The 13,691-nt window shown below is 41.6% G+C and overlaps 1 protein-coding gene across 1 annotated transcript in view; it reads right to left on the bottom strand.

Annotated features, from left to right (window-relative positions):
- The window catches only part of ACER3 (alkaline ceramidase 3), a 73,376-nt gene that overhangs the window by 23,275 nt on the left and 36,410 nt on the right, over positions 1 to 13,691 (bottom strand). The window contains exons 3-4 of the mRNA XM_074981153.1: positions 10,189 to 10,241; positions 3,791 to 3,843 (exon numbers count right to left, since the gene is read on the bottom strand). Of these exons, the coding sequence (XP_074837254.1) occupies positions 3,791 to 3,843; positions 10,189 to 10,241 (106 nt within the window). The remainder of the gene's footprint in view (positions 1 to 3,790; positions 3,844 to 10,188; positions 10,242 to 13,691) is intronic.

Below are 13,691 nucleotides of genomic sequence, written 5' to 3'. Positions count from 1 at the left end.
TGATGAAGCAGGTCTTTGCCCACGAAAGCTTATGCTCCAAAATATCTGTTACTCTATAAGGTGCCACAAAAACTTCGCGTTGTTCTTGAAGCTACAGACTAACATGGCTACCTCTCTGATATATGTTGTTGTAAAGTCACAATTTACGCTGTCACCCAGTGTAAGAACTGTGGAGTCTCAACAATGCTTGAAGTTTTGTTAGGGCACAGGGCAGTCATCACTACTGTGTAGTGGTTGAACCAGCTGGCTGGAAGCCTTTTGGCTACACAGCTGTAAGACTGGTTTGACAGTTCTCCCCCCACTTTTCACAATTAGACCTAAAGGTGGGTCCATAGTTATTCTGTGAGAATCCACCCTAGTAGATACTGAGATGCCGTGGCTATGTCCAGAGATGAATGCCACTATGAGCTGAAATCACAGGGTTTTGCCTACAGCAAAATCCACAAGATAGCAGCAGGCAACCGGCATACAGCTGGTAAGAGGAGCGGTGGACAGACAGCAAGTGCGACTGGCGGCCGGCCGGAAGGAGGAGCAGCAGATGGACAGCAGGCATGACAGGCAGACAGCCAGTAGGAGGAGCAGCGGGTGGCCAGCAGGAGCTACTGGCAGGCGGCTGCTGGGACAGGTGGCAGGGAGCAAGGAGAATGCCAGACCACCACAAAGGTGGAATTGCCTCAGGTTTAATGAGGGAATGCAAGCTGTACACTCACACCAAAATGCAAGTCTACAGAGCCTGCATCCTCAGCACCCTCCTTTATGGCAGCGAGACTTGGACCCTATATGCCCACCAGGAAAAGAGGCTGAACATCTTCCACTTGCGCTGCCTCAGGCGCATCCTTGGAATATCATGGAAGGACAGAGTGTCCAACACCGCCGTCCTTGAGCAAGCTGGAATCCCAACCATGCACACCCTCCTCAGGCAGCGTCGGCTCCGCTGGCTTGGCCACGTCCACAGGATGAATGATGGAAGGATTCCAAAAGACATCCTGTGTGGTGAGCTAGCCTCTGGCAAAAGACCTCCCAGACACCCCCAGTTGTGCTACAAAGATATCTGCAACAGAGACCTCAGAGAGGTAGACATCGAGCTGGACAACTGGGAAGAACTAGCAGACGACCGCAGCAGATGGAGGCAGGGGTTACACAAGGGCCTTCAGAAGGGCAAGATGAGGATCAGACAGCTAGCAGAGGAGGAGCGAGCGCACAGAAAGCACAATAAGGACTTGCCAGACACCCACCACATCTGCAAGAGATGCAGCAAGGACTGTCACTCTCGTGTGGGTCTTCATAGTCACAGTAGACGCTGTAAATGAAGTCCTCAATTGAAACTATAAAGGGCGCGATCCATAGTCTATGAAGACTGAAGGATGCCTACTACTACTGATGTGTCAGGGCCTGCACAGACTGGACCAAACTGTAAGTGGGGCATTTGAAATAGGGGTAAGAAGAAAGTTTAGGTGTGTGGATTGTCTGTTTACAGTATTGGACTGGTGAGCCTGAGAGGCAAAGGACTCTGCTCAATCCATTTGAGCTGGGGCAGTTATTTGATGATTGGTTATGAACTCTGGGTGTGGTATTTTCCCAAGCTTATGCCATATGAGTTTTCTGCCTCTTTCATTAAAAAAGTTTCTTTCCTACATTCAGATTCTGTGCTTGCGAGTGGGGAAGCATTGCCTCTCTGAGGCACCCAGGGGTGTGTCAACTTCCCAAGCTACTGGGTGGGGGCTTGAGCTGGTTCTGTGTGAGATGGATGAAAAGGAACCCCAAGATGTTGAACCTGGCCCTGATTGCTGCTGACTCCTTCTGGCAGAAGAGTTACGCTTATTATCTGGAAGAAAAAAAATCTTCAAGACAGGAAGAGGTATGGCTCTGGAACACCCTGCTCAGAGAAGTGGACAGTCCACTGCTTGGGATTTTAAATTAGATTCAACCAAGGGTTAGGGAAGGTTCTGTACTGAACAATCTGACACTGGTAAGCAGATGAACAAGACAATCTGAAGCAGTGTCTCTTCTCCAACTTCCATAATTTTACTAAATATAAGCATATTGTGGAAAGCACTTTTATTTAAGTATTTACATGCAGAAGACTATTCACTTTACATTATTTCAAGTGGATTTTATGCATAAAAGCTTCACTTCGGTCTATTTTTAAAAATATGAAACAACCAATACGAACCAAGAACTGTTCAAATTTTGTTTTTTCTTCTCTGAATCGTATTCAAGTCAGGCAAAATAGATGCAAAAGAAATCTTGGGATACAGCATTAAAAAAAATCAGGAAAAAGTTATTTTCTCTTGTCACAGAGGACAGGGCAAGAGGCATCTGATTCAAACCATAACAACGCAGATTTACATTAAATCTCAGGAAAAAATCCCAAATGTAAGAACAGGCAGACAATAGAACAGACTTCCCAGGGAGGTTGTGGAAGCTCCTTTAGTGGAAGTTGTGAAAAGGAGGCCGAATAGCCACCTGTCTTGGAAAGTTTAGACATAGGAAATCCTGCATCGTGGCAGGAGTAGGGGTAGATTCACTAGCTGACCCTGATAGCCTCTTTTAACCCTATGGTTCTATGATTCTAGCCTGGGTTCAGATTAAAGTGAAACAATTTTAAGAATTAAAATGTTATGGACCAAACTTTTACATCACAGCTGGTGTAAACTTCATCCACAAGCCACAGGCAGACTTCAATACACTACGTATACAGTACACGCCTTGTCATTCAGTACTTTAAACATCTGGAAAACTTGATTAACTGGCATCTTGCACAGAGGGCAATACAATTCCCTCTTGAGTTAACTGGAAAAATTCTAATAGCTATCTGGCAGAATTTTCCAGTGCTTGCAGAAGTTGCACTTGTTTGATGGCCCTGAGACAACAGAGGAGCAGTAAATTACAGGATTGTGTACGGTAATAGTGTTAAAGAGTGCAGTGTTAAAAAGCTTGAGTAATCAGCAAGTTTAATTAACCAGAAACCCCTATACCCCATGCATGCTGGTTAACAAAGCTTCAACTGGTGTAAACACATTACAAGACCTGTCCCTGTTTTTAAGTAGTCAAACTTATTGCTTGCAACCAGTTCATGATAGGAAGAAGAGGCTACATTTAATTAGTTCGATTTTTCAATGCACAGGCCGCCATATTGCTTCAGGGATGGATGTGACATGTGGGAGAGACAGTATTGTATAATTTGACTTATTTGCTGGAATTGCATAATGGTACATAACTCCCTGACCCAAGGAAGAGAACTGCTCTTGAGGAGCCAAAATGTTATATTACTTTTTACTCATCTATAAGGTATTTAGTTTCTTTGAGATTTTTTTCTTACCCTTGCTGTCTACTTGCTAAATAATGCTTAATTCTTACCAGCATATAATGCTTTTCATTTGCAAAGTGTTTTTTTCAAAAGATTAATTCAACACCTCTGTTAAGTACGCAGAAAAATTGGTTTGTGTATTCACATTTCAACAGGATTTATCACAGTATTGTCTTACTTTATTGGAAGTTTAGTGCCTCATTTACAAATAGGGCAATAGACAAAGAGGTTAAGTAACCTGCACCTCGTCACACAGCTGGTCTAAATTAGCAAAGCTAGGACTAGAAGTCAGAGTTCCTGGCTCCAAGTCTGCTATCTGCCCACTAAATAATGATTCTTTACATTTAGTGAAATTGTGGACTGTACTGAGAACGGCATAGATGTTTTAGCATCAATTTCAGTCAGAGCAGATAGGGTTCCATGTATTATATTACAAAACAGTAGCTTTCAAATATTAGAAACATCTGACAAAATACTTACAGGCAGTAGACAAACACACAACAACTGTATATCATTGGCAGCTCATCCAACAGCTACAAAAAACAGAGAGACACCAAAACATGAAAATCATTTGTAACACATGCACACAATGGTGTAAGTTAACCAAGGGTAGTCAATTGTTAAGCAGGAGGTTTTAATTAATTTTGATACTCAACTTCTTGACTAGGGATGTAATAGAGTATCTGGTTACATGACTAACCAATAAACATCTACTTACTGGTTAGTGCTACTGGTTACTTGTAGCCACCCTGCTACCCCAGGTAAATAGGGAGTGGCTGGCTCAGCCTCTATCCCTGCTTACACCGGGATCAGTTTCCTCTGTATCTACTCTGCATTTAAAAGGCTGAGGCTGCGCCTACACTACGAGATAAAAATTGAATTTCAAGGCGTTAACTCAATATTAAAACGTGACTGTCTTCACACTTACCACTGTCAACTTGATTTATTGAACCGTAATACCACTTACAAAATAGCGATATTACGGGTCGAGTATAGCGTCAAATTTGAATTTAAAATCTTGAGTCAAAGCGAGTGTGGAAGTGCCATGTCTATAATTTGAATTTATTGGCCTCCACAAGTGTCCCATATGTATCCCACAAAGCTATGCGGTGACCCTCCAAGCATGGCTTGCTTCATTGTGTGCTGCTCTCAGGTATGCAGGAAGAAGGTTAAAGTAAGCCCGCGAAATTCTGATTGAATTTGAATTAGAGTTCAGCAGCCCAGCCCTGCAAATAAAAAGGGCGTCCATTACGAAAAAATCCACTTGACCATCACGTCGCACCGCATCAGTAGCCATCACACTGCATCAGTAGCAATTTTCAGTAGAGCTGTACTTCAGTCATGACCATTCAGGGTAGTGATCTGACTAGCACTTCTCAGGCTCACAAGAGAGCCCCAGCTTGGACCCAGCAGGAGATTGTCGATCTTATTGCCATTTGGGGAGACCAACTGGTGGCAAAGGGACTTCCGGTGGCCAAGAGAAACGTGGCAATCTATGATCAGATGGCACACAAGATGACATCCCGAGGTTACTCCGAGGACTCTATGCAGTGTGAGGTGAAGGTGAAAATTCTGGCAGGCCTATTAAAGAGTCAGGGAAACCAACCAGCACTCAGGGACGGCTCCAAGGACCTGCCATTATCATCAACAGCTGCATGTGCTTATGAGGAATGACCCTGCCACAGAGCCTGGACTGAATTACAACACTTGGGGAGGCCCTGGTATGGATTCCAGGGTGAGCCCGGAGGAAGAAGGCACCAGAGAGGAGGAAAGAGACAATGAGCATTATAGATCAGTCCTGAAGCTGTTTTTTAAAGCATTCCTTATTGGTGCTGCCTGAGCATGGCTACTGGTGGATGGCTGTGTAGGCGGCTGTGAGTAAGCCCTGCATACGGCTACTGCTTTGGAATTCCAGATCGATGGGAAAGTCATCCTCCTTGATTCATATATGTTGTGCAAAATAGCACACGCTGTAATAATGGTGGGGATATTACCTTCAGAAAGGTCTGAATGTGTCAATAAACATCTGAACCTCGGTTTTAAACGTCCAAAAGGTGCATTTCATCACCATTCTGCACCTGCTGAGTATGTGATTAAAGTTTTCCTTGCTGGGGTCAAGGGTTCCTGTGTAGGGTTTCATAAGGCCAGGAAGCAGAGGGTAAGCCAGGTCACCCAATATAACAATGGGCATCTCCATGTTGCCAATCTTGATTTTCTGATAGGGGAAAAACGTCCCATCCAGGAGCTTTCAGTACAGTTCTGAATTTCAGAATATGTGCGCGTCATGAACCCTCCTTGACCAGCCAACATTGATGTCAGTAAAACGACCTTTGTGTACCAACCCCTGAATCACCATCAAGAAGTACCCCTTTTGATTTATATACTATGAGGCAAGGTGGGCCAGGGCCATGATGGGGATGTGTGTGCCATCTATTGCCCCACCGTAGTTAGGAAAGCCCTGGCCAGCAAAGCCACCCACTATGGCCTGTACATCTCCCAGGGTCTTAGTCTTTCTGAGGAGACACCAACAGATTGCACGGGCCACCTCCATCACCACGGACCCCACTGTAGATCTGCCCACACTGAACTGATTTGTCACAGACTGGTAACTGTTGGGCATTGCAAACTTCCACAGTGAGATTGTTGCTCGCTTCTGAACTGTTGAAGCCAGCCTCATTTTTGTGTCGCTGCGCTTCAGAGTGGGCGCCAGCACATCACAAAGTTCATAAACGTGGACTTGCTTATGCAAAAGTTCTGCACTCACTGCTGGTCGTCCCAGGACTGCAAAACAACGTGGGCCCACCAATGTGTGCTGGCCTCACAAGTCCAAAACCACCACTACACTGTCAGCAATGCAAGCAGGGCAGCCAGCAATTCTGAGTTCTTGGACAGCAGTTGAGAGATTTGCTCTTCCAAATCATCCTTGTCATCATCATCAGCAGCACCATTTATATAATCAACCATCATTGAGCTTTCGAATCGAAGGACATACTGTGCAACAGCCACTGTGGTTGCCGAAATGATCTGTGCTATGAGTTGGAGCATTTGTGGATCCATGCCTATGCTGAAATGCCACAGCAGGAAACGGCGCAATCTCCAGCTCTTTTCTTGTGTGGTTACTGATGCTCTGAACTCTGGGACAGTGCTTGGAATTCTAGGATTGTAACATGAAACACCCACAAGCAACCGGGGCTAAGGCACTGTGGGATAGGTACCCACAATGCAGTGCTCACACTGTCGAACTTGCATGGGGCAATGGGATGCAGAGATTCCACACAAAAAGGTGGGCTGAATTTCAAGAAGCTTTGTAGACACTTTATTTGATTGCATAACATTGAGGTTAAATATTTGACTTTATTAAGTATCAAATTTATCTCATAGCATAGCTGCAGCCTTAGAGACACACAGGCTGGCTCAGCTTCTGTCCCCACTCCTCCCTGTCCCCACCACTCTTCATTTAAATGGCTGAGCCAGTGCACAGGTTGGCTCAGCTTCTGTCCCCACAGAGGGGATCGGGCTCTTTCCTCCCCCTCCAGCAGGAGAAAGAGCCCAATCCCCACAGCAGGGACAGAAGCTGAGACAGTGTGTGTGCTGGTTCAGCCATTTTAAATGCACAGCAGCAGGGAGGATAGGTGGTTAACCAAGTAACTAACAAATTTTTGAATTTACTTGGTTACCAGATCATTTACTCTTTAACATCGTTATTCTTGACTATTTTATACACATCACATGCTTCTCAACCTTAGAAAGCCAAGTGAAATAAAATGCTTGCTTAACTGAATCTTTCCAATATTATAAGAAAACCTGTTCACAGATCTCTTCCATTTTCACTACTCTCACATCCCTTTCAAATGTTTATGAAATTTCCAGGAAATGTTTTAGAAAAAATCCTATACTACAAGCCCTCCCTAACCCATGTGCTTTGTGTACTGCTCAAAACATTTACTGGTATCTCCCCAACTCTCAATAAAGATTAACCAGGAGGTTGCAGTGAAGCTTCTTTAAGACCTCATTATTTTGCATGGTGTTACAAAACATTAGTACATTATGAAATATGCTGATGTAGTAGCCTTGCTTTTGACATACTTGCTTTCTAATTTGCAAAACTAAGTAAACTGCGGTAAATTGCAAAAATTGGGTCTCCCAATTATGAGCACAAATAAATGCACTTTTGTCTTAAATAGTTTTTAAAACTGTTAGTGAATGGATCACCAAATTTTGGCTAAAGAAAAAGTTTTTTTGGGAGGAAAACGGTTTCTGGGAATCAATACATCTATCTTAACAGAGGAGGCAAAAAGTGATCTGTCAAGAATTGAAACTTCTGCTGCAGATGCTCTCGTAGTACTCGAACACAAAATCAGAATATCACCTTTTCAATCAAAATGCTGATCTCCAGTAAGTGCATGCATGTGTGAATTTGACAGTGCAAAGCTGATTTCTCACAGAAGATGGCAGTAAAGTCATGAGACTGGAAACCTTGAAAAAGGGGTCATTAAACATTTTGAACTTAGAAACTATATGCTGTACATAGTTTCAATTAAAAAACAATGTTTATGTTTTTTCACATTGACCTACTTTTTTTTAAAGAGGGAAATGGATTTTCCTGTTGTAACAGGTCTGTCAGCAGGTTTGAACCTTGGATCTCAGGGGTTCATGCCATAAGCCTCTACTGCATTAGTTAAAACCAACTGGCTGTAATGAAGTCTGCAAAGCAGATTTCACTCTCTTGGTCAGTGGTTACAGAGGGAAAAGGTAAAGCAGGGTGCAAACAGGGCCAGCATGTTTTGCTGCTGGAAGTAGGGGCATCCCCTTTCTGAATATTATTAACGGGGGTTGTTAGGCTTGTGCTGTGCTAATATAGCGGCTCCTGGCTCCCAGACTACCACTATGTAGAGGGACTCAACAGCCACAGTTATGCTGGTGCCATACACACTGTAGTCCAAACTCTGAGCACTAAACCATATTAAGGAAACAACTGACAGTAATGGGCATATTCTTTTGCATAAAGGCAGCCTGGTACTGCTCTGTTTGAGAAGAACGCCTTTTGAATGGTTATTTTGGTCAATGCATTCAATTGTTAACTGTATCATTGAAAGGCAATTCATTCCTTTTAAGAAAACAGCCGAGCTGCTCAAGAATGAGAACAAATTTGCTTATTCTGGTTTTGGCAACAGAATTTAGAGCACTCAGAAGAGATGACCAACAATAGCAGATGATTCAGCACTAGAGATGAATAGCCCAGAGTTTGGTGATGCCATTTCTTCACATTTTTGACATTTCAATTTTTAAAGGTCTGGTCAGGCATAGTCACATGATTAATCCATACAGCTCCTTTTTAAAATAATACATTAAGATTACATGAAAGAAAATACAACAAAAACAAAGCAAATACTAGGGCCATAATATGCAAAACTGGATTGCCTCTGAAATTCATATTTTAGTAATTTTCAAGGACAAAATAACAGAGTAAATCTCCTAGAGATTCAAACAGATTCCAACTAAGTGAGAACCAAGTTCCCCCAAAAGAAAGCATGGCCCATACTCAAGAAGGAGGATGTGAATCAGTCCTTATAGAAGTTTCAGATGCTGGATGCCCAAGCACTGAGGAGCCTTGTATACTGACATGGTGAGCTGATGTAGCTTCCCACCAAACAGTTTTGGCAGCTGCTCTTCAGGAAGCCACTAGACCAATTTTTCTGAAGCCCTTGCCTTTTCTCCTTTATTGTATAATTCTGCCGGATGGCCTGTTTGCAATACTGAGTTAATAACAGCCCTTGTGAAAGTTACTCTTAGAGCCACTGTAAATGATAGTTTTTCATTGTTGATGCACAGACCCAATGAACAGCAGAATTGTCTAAAGGATGGAATGTATTTTTTCTGACTACAGGGACTTACCAGCTAGTAAAAACGGTAATTGTGAATCCCTCTCATTTAGATTAGCTGCTCCTACAGCTAGACATTGAGTGCTGTGGAGTAATCTGTACTAAAGGTGGCCTTGCATATGTAAAAGCTTAGGTATTTTATGAATAAATACACAAGATGGAAGCTGTCAGCCTCCAATTAATCCCATGGACATAAAGGAGAAAATTACGTAGGTCATCACAATCCTGATCTTGACTCAGAGGATGAATTTGCCTTGTGTTCTCCAGTCTAAGACAAAGCTCTTCAAATCTTACTGGGAATGATGGTATATAGATATTAGAATCTTCTGTTGTTCCCAGCTGGAGAACCAGTCCAAAAATACCAATTTTCCAGAGTTTTGACTTTGGTACCAAGGGCAGATACACATCCAGAAATACACTTTTATACTGCTGCAACATTAAGCAATATACAGGGATACCAGTGGACGACAAAATAATCCTAGGCAATAAGGTTCATTATGAGGTCAAAGCTGTAATGTAGTTTAACATTATAACCATCACAAATGAAAATTCCGTTACAATCTCCTAACAGGTAAAGGCCCTTCTACTAAAAAAAGCCAACTGATTGTAGTACTAATTTAGAAATCAGTACACATTCCCGCATGTACATCAGTACCAATGGCTAACAGAATAGGGTTCACAATAGATATGTGCTAAAAACGTCATGGCCAGTGACCTTTAAAGAACAGTTACATTTATTTAAAATATATGTTAAATAAAAATCGATTAGCTAAGAACAAATCCATAAAATGACATGTTCTGTCCACCTTTAGAGTGAAAACTCTTTGTCATCTCTGTCAGACCAAGATACACACACTATCACTTGTGTGATTCCTATCAGTGAAAGCAAATTACCAAAGGCATTTGGTTACAGAATTAATAAAAAGCAAATGCATGCTTGGGGATAGTAGCGAGCTACCTGAATGAGATTATTCACGTCTGCTTATTAGTACTAACCTGCATTTCATACTTCAGAGTCATGTGGAAGCACCAAGATCCCAATCCAACAGCTGAAATCAAACCAAAACACAATTAGCATAAACTTTTGTTAAATACATATTACAAATTAACTTCCCTGACAAAAGATCTTTAAACACCATAGACAGACATTTTCAATCATCTAGCCAATTTTTTAATGCCTTCTGACATCTTGGTCACTGACAATCGCATTGAACTTTCTACAAGAGATGTCCCCTCGGCATTCCTTTCCATAAAATAGTAAGCAAGCACTGAACATTATGATCACAGGGGTACAGTATTCATGAATATTACATGTATTAGAACCATTCAGAAAGATTATGACAAATAGCTAGGCATTATTGTCAGCTGAAATAAATAAAAATGACAAGCCCGTGATACTTTGGTTGATGTTCAGCCAAAAGGTTAGCCAGAGCTCACAGAATATTTTTATCAGACCATGGGAAACAGGATTTGAGTTCAGATATCAAAATCAGAGTCAGGTGCAGCTGTGGATTGCAGTTTTTGGAAACCTAATGGAAGTGGTCAGAAAAGACTACTAGCAAGTTTTTGCCATTTCTGATTTCTATGGACCTTTTCATATACGCACCAGACTTTCTTAATTTGAATGAATATGCCTGCTCATCTCTGTGTTTACATCTGAAGTTAGTTTAAAGTTACCACCTTGCTTGGATATTATCCACTCTGTTTTTTAGGCATGATGGAGACAGACTCTGAAGCCATGTCATCACTACACATTTCAAGCCAGCACATTTATGTTGGACAGGTTGACGATCACTACAGTAGTGTAGGCAGAAGCCTCTGGCGTAGAGTTTGGACTGGTTTATGCTGCCACTGAAACTGTTCTCCCAGCAGCCAAGCACCCATCTTTCATGGTAGTGAAGTAATTATGCTGTCAGAATAGCACTTTCCTGTTTCCCTAGCACTCTAGTATAGACTTTCCCTCACTCATACTGGCAAAGCCATGCTCTTACAGATATAGTTTATTCTGTGTAGGGAGAAGGGAATCAGATATTAGTAGAAGCGTAGCTTTGCTGGTACAAGTTGTGCCCACACTAAGAACACTTTCCCAGTATAATATATCAGTATTCCTATTCAGGTAAAGTACAGCTAGTGTTGATACATCCTTGCAAGTTTTTCTAACAGTTTAAGTAAGAGTTGGCTTTGACTGCGGGTTTGGCTGTCTCTGCTAATACTTTCAAACGTGATGATACATGTTCCTTGCCATTAAAAAAAAATCTCCCCTTTTTTGGGAGTAGTGGGAAAACTAGATAGGTTTATAGCTGGTATATCCCATTCTACCTTAAACTCTTCTTTAGTTTCAAATGGAGGTATTTTTCATTTTGTCCTAAACTGCTCTGTAGTGTTGCACTCCACTCCAAAGAGACAATAGTCACATTTCAGTAATGGGTAAATAGGTCACATTATAGAATATGCACTGATTTGTAAAGTCTTGTCAGATGTTCGTGTGCCCTTATTTACAGGTGTTGTTTTTTTACACTCTATGGCTATGTCTACACTACAGCAATCTGTTGACAGAAGTCTCTGCTGGAAGATATCTTCCAACCAATCTTCTGTCGACAGATTGCGGCCACACACAAAAGCAGGTCAGTCTGTCGATCCGCTCTGTCAACAGAGAGCGGCCAGAATGCCCAACCACTCTCTCAACTGAACGGCCAACTGGAAGCACAGCAGACGAGGCTGCCCAGTGACCCAGGAGCCCTGTCTGTCAACAGAGGGGGGCCCCCAGAGCCTCCACACTGGCTTTCTTTCGACAGATTCTGTCAAGCACATAACTGCTTACTTATAGTCACATTTATAGTCCAATCAGATTGTTCAAAATGTATTGTCATAAATATCTGAACTTCGTTAATGCTTTGGGGAAATTAGATACCATAAGCACTTCTACTGTACCCAGCTGAAATTTAATTAAAAGTAATACTCACTTAACTCTCAGTACATTATGCACATGCATCTATGCATTCTTTTTAGAGTCTCTTTTCATATCATGATCAACATATATTCCAACTCCATTAGAATTTAATTAAGAAATTCACTTAACCATGTATCTGGCTGTACTACAGTACATTCTGACTGTCATTCAGTTTGGAAATCAATAAGCTCATTATAGCAATGTACCAGCTAATGTCACTCTAGTCAAGGTTACAACAGTATTTCCTGCATGAAGTCATTTTTGGTTATAATAGCTACACATTTCACCTGAGTAGAAACATGGCATACAAACTTCAAGTATTTTTAATTAACAAAGCATGGTGTTAATTGAATCCCATTGAAGTTACAACCCCAGAAAACCAATTCTAATCCCACTTCACACATACAAAATTAGAAGTTGTTATTTTGGATTTTTTGAGCCCTTATAAATTCAAAATTGCTATCAGGACTTATGCTAGAGAACAATGGTGTTTCTTTTTTTTTTTTTTTAAGGAAAGATTACACTAGGTTGACAGATATTCCTTAAAATGAAAGACGCTCTTGGGAATCACTGAATTCTAAAAAAGAAAAAAATATTATGAATGTTTTAGGTGCAAGACTGTGCATGCACTATTTTAATACAATGTACTTCTGAGGCACCAATACCCTGCCTTGGTGCACTCATGTCAGAATTCCTAAAAGAAGGAAGATCAGATCTGTTCAGTATTTGGATGGAAGAACTTTAGGAAATCCATGGCATTGTGAGGCTGGTTATTCAGTAGGTGGCTAACTCCCCTCTGAATCAGTGCCCTAGAACAGGGTAGAGGGAACTGTGCTTAGAGTACTATCTTTTGGATGAGCTAGAAAAACCAATGGATTAAATACTTGTGGTCATAACATCCCATGTCAACTTTATGCAAAAGTAATATCAACTCTACAGTCCTGGATAAAAGCCAGCTAAAGTATAGTCTGGCATCTAAGAGTACCACTTAAATTCAATTCCATTTGGATGGTGGTGGCATCCCAGCTTCATCCCAGTAGCAGTTAGCAATCCATATATTTAGTATGCACACTGAAAGTCTTGAAGATTGATGCTGCTATATAATACTTAGGTTTGTTCTACTGTTTGGCTTTGATGCACATTCACACCTGCCAAACAGATCGTCATCAATCAATTGCACAGCCAATCAACAGCTGGCAGAGAAGTCACTGTCCTCCAGTAAAAAAAAAAAGCCCAGTGTGCGCTTAGATAGCAAGTTAATACGCCTTTTCAACGTTAGGTAATTTGGAAAGGAACTACCAGTACTTAACAAGACAAAATGTTAATCTTTTGTGTAAATTATAAGCATATCCAGAATTTGTCCATTGCCATGTAAAAGTGCCTCTTTCATGCTTACAAAAAATTATAATATTTAACGCTGCAGTTTCAGCAAGTTCTTAAACTGAAAAAGGCACTGTGTGGAGGTCACGCTTTCAAGTCACTGCATGCTGATTTACTATATCGTGCTGTTTCCACTCGTAGGCCTGGATCCCATTCCACTCTGCTCATA

This window comes from Carettochelys insculpta, chromosome 1, assembly GCF_033958435.1.
Source record: "Carettochelys insculpta isolate YL-2023 chromosome 1, ASM3395843v1, whole genome shotgun sequence".
Taxonomy (NCBI): domain Eukaryota; kingdom Metazoa; phylum Chordata; order Testudines; family Carettochelyidae; genus Carettochelys; species Carettochelys insculpta.
The sequence above is the reverse complement of the archived record's forward strand: the minus strand, read 5'-3'. Positions and strand labels throughout refer to the sequence as shown.